The 19,299-nt window shown below is 40.7% G+C and overlaps 1 protein-coding gene across 1 annotated transcript; it reads left to right on the top strand.

Annotated features, from left to right (window-relative positions):
- Positions 1-15,144: 15,144 nt before the first annotated feature.
- prl2 (prolactin 2) lies at positions 15,145-17,819 on the top strand. The gene is made up of 5 exons (XM_075472541.1): positions 15,145-15,166; positions 15,305-15,492; positions 16,008-16,115; positions 16,432-16,611; positions 17,576-17,819. Exons 1-5 carry the CDS (start codon positions 15,145-15,147, stop codon positions 17,765-17,767), a joined length of 690 nt encoding a protein of 229 aa, XP_075328656.1. The 3' UTR covers positions 17,768-17,819.
- Positions 17,820-19,299: the final 1,480 nt, after the last annotated feature.

Genomic DNA, 19,299 nt, shown 5'->3' with positions numbered 1-19,299 from the left:
TCGCATGACAGGCTGCCCAAACAGCGCGATCTCCACACAGGCAGCGCAGATTTGCACCTGTCTGTGTCCTACTATCAGTATTTGACAACCTCTAGCAATGGGATTGCGCTTCAAATGCCCCGGAGTTCCCCTTTAATGGACTCACTACTTTTATGTGTGTATTTTATTTGCATTTTACTGTCCCTGCTTTTGATCTTAATAGTTGTCTTTTATCCCACTGTAGCACTTTGAGATTTTGTTGTAAATGTAAAGTGCGTTATAAATACAATTTATTACTAATATTTATTATTATTATTATATAGAGATAGACAGACAGAGAGACAGTTTTCTTATTAAAACCAAAGTTGATGAGCATATTGATTGCCATCTTTTCTAATTCACATGTCAAAATGTCCATGGGTCCTTGTCACAGTAAAAAGCGTAAAAAAGTGTATGATGAATTAGTAAAATGTAATGTAATGCATACAAAAGTTAAAGCGCTGATTTCACCACTGTGGGTCTCACTTTGATGTCTAACTCTTAAAAAAAAGCAAAGCACACAACACAGTTGATCCGAAATATTTGCTCTGTAAATATTCATTGAAAGGCTAAAGCCACTGAGGGTTGTAGCCTGTGGGCATTTATGAATGTAACAGTCACCCTGTAACTGTGCAGGTCAGCCTGATTATGACAGCATGAGACCATCTGCCCAACAACACTATTTCCTGAGTATGTTTTTGTGTGTTTGTAAATGTGCAGCGCGAGTCACATACAGCACCAGCTTCTATCATAACTGGTTGGGTGAAATGTGTGTGGAAGCATAATGTTGTCCCTGAGCTTATGACGTCAATAGTGTTGGCAATTGTGTCAGGTAATATATACTGTTACTATACCAGTCAAAAGGTTGGACACATCCGCTCATTCACAATGTATGAAAAAGTGTTTCCAAATTTTTTGACTGGTATTGTATATACAGCTTTTATGTATGTATATATATATATATATATATATATATATATATATATATATATATATATATATATATATATATGTATATATATATATATATATATATATATATGTATATATATATATATATATATATATATATATATATATATATGTATATATATATATATATATATGTGTGTGTGTGTGTACATGCAATTCTGAATTATTTTTCGCAATAATTTTTGATGGATTTATTTGTAATTTGATAAATTGTTTTTTTAGATTAACTGACAATGGTTACATAGTTTATTTTTTCCTTTAAAAAAGTGTTGTTTCTTTCCACACTGTGAGGTTATTTTAACACTGTCACGGCCATGGGGTTTTCTCCATGTTTTTAGTTTTATGTTTTATCATGTTTTAGGTTGTCATGTCTTGGTTTTTGAGTTTTAGGTTCATGTTTTTAGGTTTTGCCATTGTTTTTTCCCTCACTCAGTTCATTAGTTTCACTCACATCACCTGTTTTCATTGTCCCCAGCTGCACTCATTCACAATCACCCAGTTCACTATTTAGTTCCCAGGCTCCCCTGTCATGTCAAATCCTTTTTCTGATTTTCACCCCTCACGCCACGCCACGCCACGCCACGCCACGCCACGCCACGCCACGCCACGCCACGCCACGCCACGCCACGCCACGCCACGTGCTTTCAATGTCACGTCAAGTCTCTTGTTTTGTTTTCTTGTCATAGTTACATTGATGTTTTTGTCCCCACAGTTTAGTTTTGTCTTCCTGCTTAGCTGTGCTTTTTGTTAAACCTTGTGTTTTTGAATAAACCCAGTTTTTGCTTTATACCTCTTGAGTCCGTGTCCTGCCAACCAATATCTGAAAAACACTATAAGAAATATGACAGGTTTGTTGTTTTTATGACAAACCGATGTCTTTGTCTTCCTAGCACTGATCATGGTGAAGGCCTGAAACATTGTGTCAATAAAAGCTAATGCATACAGAACTGTTTAAACACACAGGTTTATTTTTTTATGTTCCTGATCCCCACCTTTGGTGTGCCGTACTTTTCTACCTTTCACAGAGCACATGTCCCAGAAACCCTTCCTGCAGGTACCCAGTACTGTGACTTATACATTTGTGATGGGCTTATTCCATCCTCACCATCTATTTCAAACCTCGTTGAAATCAAACCAAACTCTTTTAATTGCCCTGTTTAGAATCAATGGATGAAAGATGACTTTAAATACATTAAAACTGGATGTAGACCCTTAATTTCTTAGGCTTATTTCTTGTGGAACCAGCTTTGGCATTCGGCAAACACTATTGTTTGACTTAAACCTTACTTTTTATGTAGTCTTACTCTATCATTTATTAACCCCCTTAAATATCATCTTGCTTTCTCAAAATTGAACATAAAGTTTTTCCTATGGAATGAAACTCATGGTCATTCCATGGCTTCAAATCCCCTTTTAAAGGAAACCAGGTATCAGCAAGCATGTTTACCATTTACCACTCCAATCAAAATCAAGCTTCGCAAAACCGGACTAATTATTGCACATAAAGTGGTTGGATGTTTGCATCATTCTTACAACTACACTTAAATGGGCTTAGATGATCTGCCCATGCTCCAAAGTTCCACTTTTTCGCATCTTTTTGTAAAAAATAGTCAAGTTTTACTTGCCAAATATCCAATGAAGTTCCGATTCACATTTTTTTCCTTTATCAGACTACTTAACATCCCTTGACAATGGCGCGAGAAATCTTGCATTTATTATAGGCGGTTACCTCAGGCATGAAGGTTGAAAGCACTTCATGAGTACGATGGGAAGGGCTAATCTGTGAAAGCATTAAATCAAGGATCCCAGTATCCTAATCATCCTTTCCTATATTCCTTCCACGTGGGAGGAGTGGGGTGAGTTAAACAGTCAAGTGCATCTACCCATGCAGAGATATTGGCCCTCATTTATCAAGCCGTCGTAGAAAGCATCGTAGATATGAGCGGAGAACTCGTCGTACGCAGAGGTTCAAGTGAGATTTACAGAACATGCGTACCACACCAATCCCATCGTAAGATCGAGTGGCTGTTGATAAATCCGGCGGCCGAAATCCATCGTAATGATCATAACCACGCCTTCTACAAAACAGGGCTGAGAGGCCGCACCTCTAGAGTTTGCGACATGGATAGACGAAAGGCGGCAAAGAAACGCTGTCAACAGCGTTGACAGCTGGGACGGCTGTCAACAGCGTTGGCGATGTAAATCGCAGACTGGACGAGGTATGTATTTTCCCCTACTGTGATGGTCAATAAAATGTGATGAACTCCAGATTAAATTAAATCTAAAATTGAGCGATGTTTTACTTTTTCTCCAGTAAGATCAGGAGGAAGTGGTCCGATATGAAATTGGCCAAAAAAGAAGGTCGCAGCTCTCCGACGCAGCATGTCACAAAGGGGAGGAGGGGGGGGGGGGGGGTCCAGGTTTGGATTTGAGTGCCTTGGAGGAGAGGGTGGTTGGCGTGATCGGAGCTACGTCCTCATCAGGGGTGCCAGGGAAACTTGACACTGATGCGCCCATGCTAGAGCTCAAGAATGGTAAGAATGACTGCACACCCAAGACGTTTAAAGAAAACAGTTGCTTTAATTTTCAATACAAATGAGGTTCCTAATCAAACTAATATTTTTCATTCACAGATGAATCAAAAATGGCATCCGGGCAACCTGACCCGCGCAACGAATACGCGGCCCCGTCAACATCCGAAGCGTCTGCCTGCCTCTGCCCCCCGGTCTGCAGCGTCACACCGGCCAGCCGTGTTAACCACAGAGGTCCTAGAAAGACAAACAGAGATCGTGAAGTGGATGATGGCTTTAACACACACCGTGCAATCTATCGACAGTACATTGAAAGACATAAATGAAACACTGAAGTCACAGAATAAATGCTGAAAGAAATCGTTGTTCTCCTTTCTTTTTTCCTTGAATAACAGAATGCTTACCGAAAGTCAGAATAGCTGAATAAGTTCCTCTCTCCTCCTGAGCGCTCTTGGCTGTGCAGCCTGGTGGTAGGGATCTCTGGGTGCGGGGTCCTCTGGATGTACATCTGGAAATGGCACTCCATTTTTTTGGGCAATGTTATGGAGATCCCCGCATGCTATAATAATATTGCATACCTTTTCGGGCGTATAGGGTTCCCCCCGCAGCCGAGAGACAGATCCAGCTTTAGGAGCCCTATACACCTCTCCACAGTGGCACGCGTGCGCGTATGCGCAGTGTTAAAGCGCCTCTCCTGTTCGGTGTGAGGGTGCACGGTTGAATAATGAGCCATCACTCTTCCAATTACGGAGTTGTACTTGTTTAATTTATTTAATTTGCGTTTATGTTTATATTTATGTTGAAGTCAAATAAAACAGGGGCCTTCTTTAAAGTGATAAGTCTGTCATTTTAACCTAGGGATTTGTTGCGACTCCTGAGCACGCACTAGTGACGCTGCTGTATTGCAGTCACCGCAAGTCAAAATGGAAAAGTGCGTACACGGCCTCAGACCTGTCGTGGCGATTTCATCTTTCCTGCGTTCACGATGGATTTGATAAATGCCAACCTTTGCGCAGAAAAGAACGTACACACGACCTACGCACGTTTTTCGTCTTACGCAAGTTTGATAAATGAGGGCCATTGTGAGATGCTGGAGTGATTTTAAAGGTAACATATTATGCCATATTACGCTTTTTTAATGCCCATTAACAATTTGACCCAATTTTGGCTTTGGTGAAAATAGTGTTTATGAATGTTAACTGTCAACAAAAACTTGGGTATCTACTGTGTAGTCTAATACGATAAACACAAACCTTTTCTCTAGCTATACCAAAAACACTTCGGCTCTGTATGGATATAGATCGTTATTCTAGTGATCCGAGAAGGAAAAGGTTTATAGGTGAAGCTGTTAGTTAGCAACAGATGCGAGTAAAGAATGATTTTTGATCAATTGTAGTGGATCAAGCTGAAAATGTACACCACTTAACTCATAGTAAGGCATGTGTTATACCTCCAAGGCCTTCGGAGAGAGTGGGCTGACGGATCCGTTACCTGAATACCAGCGCTAGGATTATCTTTTTGAAACACAATAATCAGAGGCGATAAGATTGCTTTCTATTTTTATTTGAATAAGAGGGTTTTCCCGGGTGTGTTATTAGTGAGACAAAGATTTCACGGGCAAGTGAAGTCCGAAGAAGTGTGACTGAAGTACTCCAAAGAAGTTTGAGTACAGATTGAGGTCCTCATTGGAGATGTCCTTCGAGTAAAGCAATATATTCCCCCATTCCAAGTCCGAGAATGGGAAACAGTGAGTCTCAGGCTTCTGTCCCTCCCGGGGGACCCAAGCATGATGAAATGAAAAAGAAATATGGTCCGGAGAGTGTAAGATGGACTCCTTATTGGATAGAAAATTGGGGTTTTCCCCCTTGAAGGTTCTTTTAGAATGACAGAAATAAGAAAATTAAAAGAAAAGGTTTGCGAATATGAGAAAAATATGAAGCAGAAAAAGAAAGTGAAGGTTAAACATTCGGAACAGTTGGAGGAATGTAAGGTAGGTATAGAATGTTGGAAAAAGGGAAATGAATTGAGAGAAAGAAAGAAAAATGCTAAACAAATTCCAGGACAGAATGATGATAATAATTTAGTATGTGGACAAAAAGATCATTTATCTCTGACTAAGACTGAATCTTCTTTTTTTTTAAAATTATTATTATTATTATATTTTAAGGCTTTTATGTCTTTAATGGATAGGAAAGTTCAGAGAGACAGGAAACAGGGGGCAGAGAGAGGGGGAACGACATGCAGCACAGGGCCTTCAGATACGGGACTCGGACCGGGGCCAGCTGCAGCGAGGACTATACCCTCTTGTACATAGGGAGCCTGCTCAACCCAATACGCCACGGACCACCCCTGAATCTTCTTTTAAGCCACCACCATACTCCACTGATAACACTTTTCCTTCTCTTTCTGCACCGCTTTACCCCACCCTGAGTGCTCTCACTGTGCCGGACTGCAACATGCACTCCTGCCCTCCACGACGCCTACAACAACGACTACCAGACCCGCCACAAGCATCTGGTTCTCGGGAAGAGGGAAATTCTCCAGTCCTCACTCCGGGAGAAATCCCACCTTCCCCACAACATTTGTTAAGAAAGGAAGATGTTGGGTTCACCAGTGTAACAGCCCAAGACTTCTTAACACAAGTGACAAAACTCCTCTCCTCACAATCTGGACTTCGGAGATCTCAACATGTTATGCCTGCCATGCCCAGAACCAAGTTAAGACCCGTAAGACAACCAAAAGGGACAAGACAGAAAAGAGCTGCATTTGGCAGCAATGACCATGTATTACGCAGTTGGTGGTATGACAGGTCACCCCGGAAACAGATGACCAGGGTCGACGTAGATGCGGGAGAGGCGGTCGACATGGGCCTGAGCTATGACCCGGATGTTTGTTTTTACGTGGCCAGACCGGACACTGGAAGCAGGACTGTCCACAGCTGAAAAGTGATGAAATTGAGCTAAAGGCTGACTGAGGGTGGGAGGCAGGTTCTGGACGTCATGCCAAAAGTCAAAAGTCAAAGTTGCTTTATTGTCAATTTCTTCACATGCCGAAACATACAAAGGAATCGAGAGGACGTTTCACACACTCTCACGGTGACATATAAAGTGCACAGGCACAACAGATAGGACAGGACATATCAATACAAATGAAACATTCAGGGCACACAGGTAAGACATATACTAAGCTAAAACTAAAGGAGCCAATAAAAAAATGTATATAAAAAAATATGCAGTGTGGTTGGTATGTATAAGTTATGTACAAGTTAAGTTACAGTGCACAGTGAAAATGAGTACACCCCTGTTGAAAAGTAACATTTTGAACAATATTTTAATACACACACAAGTTATTCCCAAAACGTGCATAGAGTAAGTTTAATACAACATCTATTGAGCTTACAACAGAAAAGAAAGGTCAATAATATACCTTAAATGACATATTTGTCCATTTTTGTGAAATTATGCTGGTGCAAAAGTGAGTACACCCCTATGTTAAACTCCCTGAGAATGGGCCGTGTTGGCCCGAAATGTCATGAAATGAAAAGGCATTAAAAGGGAGGTCATCGTTGTGCGTTTCATCCTTGCCTTACATTGAAATTTTACATTTTGAGTCTGCACCAGGCTAAAAGAGACGTGTGTGAGATTTGACTGAAATCCTATGGAGAGTATCATGATCTGCTTCAGTAGTCACAGTACATGTTGACAAGCATGTTTCTTTTGGTGAAATTCAGCTTCCTACTGTTGATGGCATCCATACAGCCCCAAACCATGTCACTCCCACTACTATGCTTGACTTTAAGCATGGGGCACTTTTCTTTGTACAAATCACTTTTTACCACCACACAGGCTTGACACCATCTAAAGCAAATTTGTCAGACAAGTACCGTTCCCCTGGCAACCGGCAAACCCAGACTCGTCCATCAGATTGCCAGATGGAGGAGCGTGGTTTGTGACTCCAGAGAACGCGTCTCCACTGCTCTGGCTTGGATGCAGCTGCTCGGCCATGGAAACCCATCCCATGAAGCTCTTTACACACTGTTCTTGAGCTAATCTGAAGGCCACAGGAAGTTTGGAGGTCTGTAGCGATGGACTCTGCAGAAAGTTGGCGACCTCTGCGTACTATGTGCCTCAGCATCCGCTGACCCCTCTCTGTCATTTTACGTGGCTTACCACTTCATGGCTGAGTTGCTGTTGTTCCCAATCACTTCCACTTTGTTAAAATATCACTGACAGTTTACCATTGAATATTTAGTAGCGAGGAAATTTCATGACTGGACTTGTTGCACAGGTGGCATCCTATCACGGTACCATGCTGGAATTCACTGAGCTCCTGAGAGCGACCCGTTCTTTCACAAATGTTTGTAGAAACAGTCTGCATGCCTTGGTGATTGAATGTATATACCTGTTGCCACCTTGATTTAATTATTTGGATGGGTGAGTGAATACTTTTGGCAATATAGTGTATGCTGTGAGACTGGACCACCAGTTAAAGACTTTGTCAGACTTATTGATTCTTTTAACCTAACAGTTGGTAACTTGTCCAGTATATGAAAAAGGTCACACAACTTTTGTTGTTGTGTAGACTGAATGTTTATATCAAGGAGATATAATGTGAGACTTGTACATCAGATCACTTTCCTGATTTATTTACAATTACAGTCTCCAGCTTTGGTATAAATCGATGAACCTCTGTGCAATGTGTGAGTGCAGTTAGCCCTTCAAGTGCAGTTGATTTTGTCACTGCTTTTAAAAACTCTGACCTAAGCATTGTGGACTTCACCCCTTTCTGAGTCACGAAGACCTCAGACTGCTTTATGTCTACTTGTATTGCTGTAATGGACTGTGTTGCTCCTTAAAAAAAACAAATGCACCAAATTAAAAGGACAAGGTCCAAGCTGTCCTTAGGTATCCTGTAGGACTGCTTGTCAAAGTATCAGGAGTTGTCAAATATGCCTAGTCTGTTTAGTTTTCAAACATTGTTTCAAATAATAGTCAATAGTAAATTCCTGCTGTAATTCTGATCTTGTTGTGGCATCTGCTGCCCTTGGTGCTAATTTCATGAAATTTTTTATTGAAAAACAATTCTGCTCTCAGACTCTCATCGCAGGCTGAAAGAGACTCGCCTGTACCTTGTCCCTGCATAGCTGTCTTTGAGCAGTTTGAGCCGGTCAACTCTATACTAAAGGAGTTTGTTCAGCATATGCAGCCTTCCAATTCTCCCACAGACTGTATTCCCATTTGCCTCTTGAAAGAGGTTTTTGACACGATATTGGGCCAACCATTTGTCACGACCAGGCTGGAACTCAGGACGTAGATGCAGGATTTCAGGTTCTTCAATAAACTTTATTGAAGAAAACAGGTTCAATAATCCAAGACTTTAAGCCCCTTTTCCACTGAACATTTTCGTACCTGTACAGCTCTACAGTGTACGACTCTACCCTGGTTGGGAGCTTTTCCATTGCAGGTTGAAGGTGGGACCCGTTACGATTTTTAGCCCCGGCTAGTACCTGCTTCAGAGGTGGGTCTAGTCGGGCCGAGCCGACACTAAAACGTCACGTAATCAGTGCTGTCCACTGATTAGTCAGGGGAAATTACGTCACAAACACGACGAAGCTCGGGGAGCTTTAAATAATCACCCGCCATGTATCTAAACACACCTGCGAGAGCAACAGAGAATAAACAGAACTACGAAGATGGAAGACCAGAGAAGGAAAGCCAACCCATGGACGATGAGCGAGGTGCAGACCTTTCTGTGTGTGGAGGCCGAGGACCGCATACAGAAGGAACTGGACGGAGCGACACGAAATGAGAAGGTGTTCCAGGATATAGCCAAGCTGATGGCTAGCCATGGCTATCACCGTAACTCTCAGCAGTGCCGAGACAAGCTGAAGAAGCTGAAGAGTGATTACCGGCAGGTAAAGGACCACAACAGCCGGAGTGGGTCAAACCGAAAGACATGGAAGTGGTTCGACCAAATGGACGGCATTTACGGTCACCGCCCGGCGAACCGAGAGAGTGGCGTGGATACGGTGACGTCTTTGTTGGAGGCGATGGAAAATGATAAGTGTTGTTCTTATCCCCTTGATGCAACGCTTATATCTTAACAAATGCATGTTTTATATCGTAACAAATACATGTTCAGTCTTTAACTTGTGTAAAAAGTTACACAGGTGTCTCATGTAAGTTGTTCTGAGTGAGCTAGCAAACACGCTGTTTTTGTAGGCTAGCACAGTGTCTCACCTATGCGGTTACGTGTATGCGTTTCGTATGTTCACACTTTTTTTTTTTTCCCTCAAGACTCGGTTTGTGCAACCGATGAGTGTTCGGTTGCTGAGGTCAGCGAAGATCCTCCAACCCCGCAGGCTTCAGAACCGACACTGGCATCGCAATCTGCAGCTGAGACAACTCCTGCTGTTTACTTTTGTCCTGTCTTTTTTACTAAAGAGCTTGGTTTAACTAAACAATATGAACTGTCAACGGCATTACACATTACACTCCATCGTTGTGTTTACTTTTGACTAACCGCGGCGTGACACTTTGTAGTCGCCTGAAACCGACGTCACGTTAGTGGTGACCGGGCCGACTCCGCCCACTTCCAGGTCACGGTTTGTGTGGAAAAGGAAATGGTACTGGTGCCGTGCCGTGTAGTGTCGCGCTATATGGAACCGAGTAGAGTAGATGTCAAAACAGGCTATGAAACTTGATGGAAGAAGAGAAGCGTGGCTACAAAAAAATACCAAAAATAATAATCGCTCCACTAAAAGGAGGAAAACCCAAAAGACTATCATACGTTATCAGTTACTGAAAATCCCTCCCACTACGGAGTCAAAAGATCTAGCAAAATAAAGTCAAAACAACAGAAAACACTCCTGGAAACTGGAGCATTAATCTATGAAAAGGTACAAACTGTCAGAATGGTGGGTGTGAGGCGTGGAAGGACACGGATGTGGACTTTCAAAAAAGTAAACTTGGTTTATTAATTCAAACACAAGGGTCAAAACAAAGTGTGGCTGCTTTGCTTTGCTTTGCTTTGCTTTGCTTTGCTTTGCTTTGCTTTGCTTTGCTTTGCTTTGCTTTGCTTTGCTTTGCTTCGCATTGTTTTGCTTGATAATGGTGAAAGGATCTGACAAAGTGCATGGGGAAACCTGGAAACTAAATACTGACTGGGTGATAGGTGAGTGGGTGCAGCTGAGGAGAAAACGACATGTGAAGTGAATGAAGGTGATGGATGAGCAAAACATGTCTAATCTTAATACCGGACCTGGACCAGAAAACTGAGGCGTGAGGGGAAACTAAAACATGGGAAAGCTGAGGACTAAACAGGAACTAAACGCCATGGCGTGAGTTGAATCAAAACATGATAAAACACAAAACTAAGAACTAAAAACATGGCAAAAAATCCCATGGTCGTGACACAAACAAAGAACCGCTCCACACGGAAGACACACAAGGAGACTGAAGCCTATCTCAGCTGTCATTGGGCAAGGGGCGGGGTAGACCCCGGACAGGTGGCCAGTACATCTCAGGGCCGCACAGAAACAAACGAGACACGCAATCATGCCCGCTCACACATACCCCAAGGGACACCTTAAGTCTGATTCTTACTCGGCGCAACCTCGCTTTGACCCATTCTTACTAGCTGGTCGCAAATGGCGCAAACGGTCACGTGACCCAAAATTCCGCCACACCCCCCGTCGCAAGCTAAAAAATCCTCGCAAGGGTGCGCACACAACTTTTTTTCTGACTTCGCGCCAGCTCAACCGGAAACAGCTGACCAAGAGAAAGGAAAAATGAACACTGCAGAGACCGCGGTGACCGAGAGGATGCGCCTCTACAAACATCTGTACGACACGTCTATGAAGTTACACTGGGACAACGTTTGACAAAGTTCGTCTTGTTGCAAAGGACAAACATTCCACCTTCTCTTCTATTTTTGCCGCAGCCGCTCAGCTCTGAGATACATACACAGTTCTACACCCAGAGTAAATTCATTCTGCATCAGATGTGCCAGCCTCTGCTGACGTGACACCACAGGTGGCATTGTGTATGCTTTCTTCGTATGTTTTTCAGCTTGTTTCCTCAACAGTGACGCCCGCTGGTCTGGAGAGAACTGCAAATGTGACGCATACTGGGCGCAAACTGCGCTTATGAGCTGAAGGAACTGTGAAGGGGCTGGCGCTTTCGATGACGTCATTAATGGTTCTCGAGCCAGAACGGTTGCGCGGTTGCGCCGAGTAAGAATCAGGCTTAAGGGTCACCAGTTCACCCAACATGCACGGTTTTTGGTCAAGAGCACCGCTGCCCACCAGGAAGCAGAAACCAAGCACAGGGAGAAAAACATGGTGTAGTGCCTCTCTAGTGGTGTGGCTATAATGAGAGGTGGCTAACCTGAGCTCTTTTAAATATATATAAATAGCGAAGGCTTTCTCTGACAAACAGCTTAACTCCTCTTAAATGATTTTAAACCATGATTAATAACACTCACAAACTATTACATGTAATTACCACATTTTTAAACATCTATGAAATCTATCTTTTAAACTTTTAAACTATTAAGCTTCAGACCACCATCAATATGTATCACACGTCAATGTATCAAATTCACTGAAATCACCAACACTCAATAAACACACTTGATTATGTAAAAATATGAAACATTTACTAGTACAATAGAATGAATTAGTTTGTTTTACTTTTTCACAACATTCAAAATGACAAATGCATTTAAAGTATCAGTCAAACTCAAAAGATTCCCCATGGGCCCAGATATCAAATCAAATCAAATCAAATTGATTTGTATAGCACATTTCATGTACAAACAATTCAAAGTGCTTCACATAAAATAAAAGCATTGCAGCAGGGAGTGGAAGAAGCATTAAAATACATAAAAGAATATAAAGAGAAACAAATAAAATCATTTAAATTAATTTAAAAAACGAGCAACAGTCCAGATAAGTTAAAAGATAGCGTGCAGATTTCATGCATAGACACATGAGAAAAGAAATGTTTTTAACCTGGATTTAAAAAGGTCTACATTTGGTGAAAGTTTAATCTCCACTGGCAGTTTGTTCCACTTGTTTGCAGCATAACAGCTAAATTATAAAGATAACCTAAAGCCAGCAGTACACTGTAACACAATAATACTCAGTTCAGCACGTTACAGGCCTGAACGCTGCTCGGGTACGTTGAAACGTCACGTCCGTTTCACCTCAAGGGCCAAATGAAAAAAAAAGGCACCTTTACTGATGTCACTGCTGGCACACAACAGTCAAAGGCGGCAGGAGGAGAGGAGAAGGTTTGCACGGATGGAGCGATGATTCCCGCAGCCGGGAACACAGGCACAGTCCCTCACACGGCAACGTTGTCTGTCGTTGTCAGGCTCACTCGTCCACACAGGCTTTGCAGGTCAGGTGTTATGCCGAGAAATGCATCCCCATTCGCTGGAGCGCACGTAAACCGGTTCAGGTGTGGATTATTACATTTATCCAATAAAGTTACAGTGATAATATTGAGCTGCCAATGGTGTTTCACTGCTTCATCTTTTTTCTCATTTCTTCATGTAGATGAATAATACATGTACACCTATGACAATCCAACAATTATACAGTTTAGAGCATCTCTTTCACCTATTATTATATTATTGTACAAATATTCCAAAGTAAGGCCCGTGGCTAACACTTTTATAGTAAGACGGTGGGAGACATTTTCTATGAATATCCCTCTTTACTCAGTATAGCCCCAGATGAAATGATATAAAAATGAACCAAAGCTATGAAATTTGAGTATTTCAATTTTAGAGACAATTTTGGACTTGTTTGAAATGTGCATCTGTTAATTCAATCAGATAAACAAATTTATGATGTAGTTATGTTATTCTATTCCAGACCCTTCTACTAAGCGTGACCAGCCTCTCAGCAAAGTCCATGGAAAAGCACTTTAGCCACTGACTTAGCAGCTAACTCTGCTAACTTCGTCATTTTTTTTTTTACAGATAAATAAAACTACTTTTAACCGATACATCAAAACAACAAATGATAAACATTTTCAATGACATTAAATAAACATCATCAACATTCTCACTGAGCAATACCAAACACCATTGCTGATTTATGAATTTGAACTTTTTAACCTAAATGTTATTTATTAAACTATTAACTTATCTATTCAACATATATTCTTATGAATTTACTTCAACCGGGTTACACCGGGGAAAAACACAACAAAATACCCTGACACAATTCTATGTTAAAGGGATAGTTCGGCTCTTTTGACATGAAGCTGTATGACAATACAGATTATAGAGAGAAAAATAGCACCAAGCGATTGTGAGGTCTGACTTTTTCTGGATGAACGATTTTGTGATGCAAATGTATTACTCTTTTGAACGCATATTGTTTTGAGAAGCAAAACGCTTTATTTTTGTGACCCCAGCCGGACCACCTTCATCAACGCCAAAACGAGGCTGGAACTCGGCTCACAGGACGCAGCGGGGGGTAAGAAAATGTTCATAAATAATATTGCTAGTATGGGATGTCATACAGCTTCATGTCAAAAGATGCGAACTATCCCTTTAAGCTTTATTTCAGTCAGCCAGCAGATTTTGGATAAAGTAAAACGGTAAACTCAACGTGCAACAAAACCATAAAGAAAAAACCCAGCAAAAATGAACACGTTTTTTGTCAAAGAAAGTTTAACAAAACTCAACCTCAAAAGGCACACACTATCACCGTAACAACATTCTATTTCATCATTTTAGTTCCAGAGCAATGTTATAGAAAGTTTTTCACTTACTAAGTCTTTCCTTAACCTTTGCACTTCTTCTATTTTAATGACGGCTCACACAGCAGATTATGAAACAGCTCTTACAATTCGCCTTCATTTCCCTCACACAGACCTTTTTAAATTTGAATTCAGAACTAAAAAATACATAAATCAAAGCCGTAACAACATTTAAGAGATTTTCAGCAATACAGCTCTGTTAAAAATACTTTTCAATTACAAAATTCTTCTTTTAACTTCTGCACTCTGATTCGGTGATTCACATGCTCTGATTAGCAGTGTTGGTCAAGTTACTTTTAAAAGTAATTAGTTACAGTTACTAGTTACTGCTGCCAAAAAGTAATTGAGTTAGTAACTCAGTTACCACATTGTAAAAGTAATTAGTTACTCAGTTACTCAGTGAAAACATTTTTTAGCTACTTGACTAATTTGAATTTCCCCCATTGGGGGATGAATAAAGTATTTTTCTATTTTCTATTCGATTCTACATGTTCAGCATTTGGTTTTGAGGATTAGAAATTGGACTAATGATATGTTTTAGAGGCTGTTCCTACAGTTAGAATTAAGGGTCTGTACATGCAAAGAGACATCCTAAGAGCGAGCCTGAATACAATACGGCATCCAAATAAACCAATGAGTGACGTCAATTTCACATTCTCAATTGAGGTTCTGCCCTTCTCTAGCTCACCCCTCTCTCTCCCTCCCTCCTGCTCTTTGATATTTACATTTAAATAGGACATTTTTTTTTTAGTGAGGGACCCTCGTACGAAGCTCCCGTGGTCTTTAAATAGAAACACTTCTTTACTCTGTGCTTTGAGAAAGGAAATCCTCTTGCGTTCTACAGGATGCCCGGACACATCAGATCAGGCAGGTAGCAGGCAAGAAAAGAACTTTGCACAAGGGAAGCGAAAAAAAAGAGGCAATGCAGGTGGAGACTTTGAATGGATTTTGAATGCTTTGTTATTTTTTTTTTAATTCTTTTCTTTCTGTTTGATCTCTTCCTAGTGTTTACCGTGTGGGTGGTGCTGGTTTACTTGGTGTGGTGCAGCAGGCTGACCAGCGTGGGAGCAGCACCTCACTGTGCCAATGCCCAGGCTGGGTGCCACATCCTCTCCCTAGCCAACCTTTTTGACCGGGTAATTCAACACTCAGCCAGGATGCATGGCATTTCAAATGACCTTCACTCCGAGTTTGTAAGTATCCTCATGCAAATAGTCTGTGAAAAATTTTCTACTTGTGTTTAATAAAATCAAATTGAGTTGGAGTTTAGGACATATATGTTTGGTCAGTGTATATATGTTGTTTCAACTATGTACTGATGCTACTTAAACATGACATATATTTTCTTATAAAATAATCGAAGATATTATATTGTTTAAGGTACACCTATCGGAGACTGAGACGGTTAACGGTTGAATTGGGGTTCTCATGTTTGGCTAACTGTTCGGGAGAATGTTCTGATTATTTGGGATGATAAAATTGGCTTTTTTTCTTTAACTGTAGGGGGGTTACTTCTCCCCAAGTGATATAAGTGGGAAAGATATAATATTAAAAAGCCTGCCCGGATGACACACAGTTCAACAACATCACAGGCTGCACTGTGTACACACCATACTACTATTTCTTTCATCACTTCCATACTTTGGCCACAGCTGACAGTTAGATGACACCTGACCTCCGACATTTCATTCATGTTTTTTTCTGTCAGGAACTTTACTTCCTTCCCAGTAAGAATCAGATTGGCCGGGTCAGTCGCAACTGTCACACTTCCACCATCCTTACCCCAAATGGCAAAGAGAACGCTCAGAGAATGGCGGTGAATTAACCTTTTTAAAAGTTATTTCCTCTCATTGACATCAACTGTCCACGTCATATTTGCTAAAGAAAGTTGGAGTTCTCCTGACCTTTGTATTTCCACTTTTTAGTTCCCCCTTGTGCAACAGTGTTTGAAACATTTTTCCTTTTCATTTTTTCAAATACATGTCTGTAACCCTAACCCACATCACTCTTTATTAGTCTTTCTTTCATTTTACTGTGTCCTTTTACTTTTGCATCCACTCCATTATTGGAAAAAAACTATTAGGGACTTAATCATGCAATGATGATCTACACCTGTCCTGTTGTCACTGTAGAGAGAAGAGCTGACAGAGGTGATTCTTAAACTCCTGGTGGCGTGGCAAGATCCTCTGTGGCATTTTCACCAGAGTATGGCTCAGCACCATGACTTCAATAAGTACAACTCCAATAAGTCTCTTGAAATGAGTGACATGGTGCATGAGCTACGGAGAGGCGTGCAGAAAGTGGTAGAAAAGGTATACACACAAATACATTCATACCTATATGTTTCTTGGAAAAAGGGAGACGTTTATTGTGACAACAGTCAACATCTGTTTTGGTGGCTCTTCTGGAGCCCCTGGAACTGATTATGCAAAACAAAAAAAGAATGCCTGACATAATCAACAATGCTGCACACCCTCTACACGACAGCGATTAAACAACAAAGTGTGTTCAGTCAGAGGCTTCTTCAGCTCTTCAGTAACAAAGAGAAAACAGGAAGTTATGTCTAATAACTATTATAAAATCTTTAATTAGAAAGAAAACAATTTTTTTGATTAAGTGAAGTATTACACAGTCAAATTAAACAAGGATGTTCTCCTCTGTTCTCATTGGGTCATGGAATGTGTACACTTTATGTTACAGGGTATTTTTGGTTTAAAATCAGTGATATCGGTTTTTAAGTTATACAGTAAATGGGTGCAATTAAAAAATAATTAAATAAAAAAAATAATTCAAACATGCCTTTTAAGAACATATATTCTACTTGATCGAACTTTAAGTTCCCGCACCTGTTACATTTTAGACTTTTTGTGCACTTGGTTAACAATGAGAGGTATGTGTTCTTGTCAATGTGTTGCTTACTTTAAGAGCCTAAGTAATAGGCAGATGGATTTCTTCTTTGGTTCTTCATTACATTTCATTCCAGATCATGGGACCCAAGTATGGGGGCTGTATGGGACTGAGATATGTTGACATAAAACATGACAGAGTGAAGGTTTCTCCAGTTTAACATAGATTCCTTTATATCTTTTCCTCTCAAACCATCTGTCTCATCAGAAAAATGAGTTTGTGACGTCTTCAAGAACCAAAACAGAAGTCTAGTTACCTTTTACCTAAGATCTTATTATTAGTGTGATCTTGAAGTCTTGGAAACTACACAAATCTATTGGTTATATTTGTACAAAGCTAATCTGAGTTTGTGTGTTCTTTCTGCCCCAGATGCAGATGCTAGGAATATTAAGTAATTCTGTCGGCAACCTGAGTACTCCAGCTTTGTTGGCATCTAATACTTCTGAGTGGCGCCTCATGAAAAACTATGATCTCCTCTACTGCTTTCGCCGGGACTCGAACAAGATCCAGAACTACCTGAAGATACTCAAGTGTCGAATTGTTCCAGAGCATAGATGCTAAAAACCAGAAAGCTATGAGATTGGGTTTTAACTTTTGGAGATATCAACACTGGAATGGAAATACATCAGTCAGAAAATAACACAGACAAAGCGGCGTCTTTTTTGCTGTGTTTTCTGTGTTATCAGACAAGAACTGATACGCGGATAATTTGTTCAGTTCTATCATGGCTAAAGAGCCACTGGATAAACAGAAACTCTACCAATCTTGCACTTAATGCTGGATGTTATGTTATCCATCCTCATCAAACAGATGATGGAAAGGATGGAAATGAGTGTAATACATGTTATAAAAGACTAATGTAAAATGCATATCTTGTTGAAATATTGTGCTATTAAAAAAATGGGAAAAAAAATAAAAAATGTTTTGTCAAACGACAGATGGTATAATCCTGTCCATATCACTGAGAAGGTGTCTCTGCTCCCCAGATGTTGTCTACTGAGTGAGTTCCGCTGTGTTACCTGTGAACGCTGTGTGACATTATCAGCTAAATTGGTGCCAAGCTAATATATATGTATATATTTTTGAAAACACTTTCCTTCTCTTAATTAGATAATTCAAACCCTTGACATTCCAGCTGAGACGGTTTAAGTTCCTATTCATAAACTATTACACAGGATAAAGTAGTGACTGGATAGTGTAGTGGTGAGATTGCTGCCTTTCAAATCCTGAACCCCTGTACGAAAGGTACTATCTTAGGCAAGACCCTTTTACGCTATCGCTGATATTGACTGAAAACAACACAAAGGTGGCGGAAATAAAACAAAAACGTTAAAACTACAGACTAGCAACAAGCACCATCCAAAAATGTTATATATATATATATATATACCCATCCAACTGACGCTTCTATGTAGTTGCTGCTAATCAGCAACCTTCTTTCTTCGTTGTTCTTAAGCCGAGCCATAGATACATCAGTGAACAACAGTACCATCTACTGGATGGTGCTTTGTGAGTCACAAGCTATTTGTTTGTGGATCTGTGTGGATTTCGAAACCGCATACTTCTCCTACTACTCCTACTACTCATACTGACTTTTTTCCCGGATGCATACTAGATTCGCCGGAATGTTGGGTATGCGTCATGAGGTTACTACTCATACTCAAACTACCCAAGATGCAACGTAACGTGACGTCACCGATCGTCATTTCCTGTCAAAACGGCAGTTTCAAGCTAGCTACAACGAGGGTAGGTTCACTTCCTGTTTTTAAAACAAAAGCACCAATTGTATCGTACTGGCTTTCCCTATGATAAAATGCTACAGGTATTTTGTGAAAATAACCGGAATAACCGGAAGATAACTCACTACGGCTAGCTTTAGTAGCGCCAAATTCGTCGGAACAAAATTGTAAATAGCCGGTATTTTGTCAGGTTTTCAACACGTTGGGGATCTAAACGACTACTTTCTCACCTGAAAATGTTTCAAATGTTGCTAAAGTTTACAGAGTTTAGAGCTAAAGCGAAATCAGCTTCAGGCCGGCTGATTTCGGCTCGGGTATGAGCGAAATGCATTGTGGGTAAATGCTCTGCATACT

The sequence above is a fragment of the Odontesthes bonariensis genome, chromosome 8, assembly GCF_027942865.1.
Source record: "Odontesthes bonariensis isolate fOdoBon6 chromosome 8, fOdoBon6.hap1, whole genome shotgun sequence".
Taxonomy (NCBI): Eukaryota; Metazoa; Chordata; class Actinopteri; order Atheriniformes; family Atherinopsidae; genus Odontesthes; species Odontesthes bonariensis.
The sequence above is the reverse complement of the archived record's forward strand: the minus strand, read 5'-3'. Positions and strand labels throughout refer to the sequence as shown.

Excerpts from the sequence above, each read along its gene's own strand:
- prl2 (XM_075472541.1), top strand. The coding sequence starts at position 15,145 with ATGCCCGGACACATCAGATCAG. Across the intron at positions 16,116-16,431 it reads AGAACGCTCAGAGAATGGCG|AGAGAAGAGCTGACAGAGGT; the intron begins GTGAATTAACCT and ends TTGTCACTGTAG. Across the intron at positions 16,612-17,575 it reads TGCAGAAAGTGGTAGAAAAG|ATGCAGATGCTAGGAATATT; the intron begins GTATACACACAA and ends TTTCTGCCCCAG.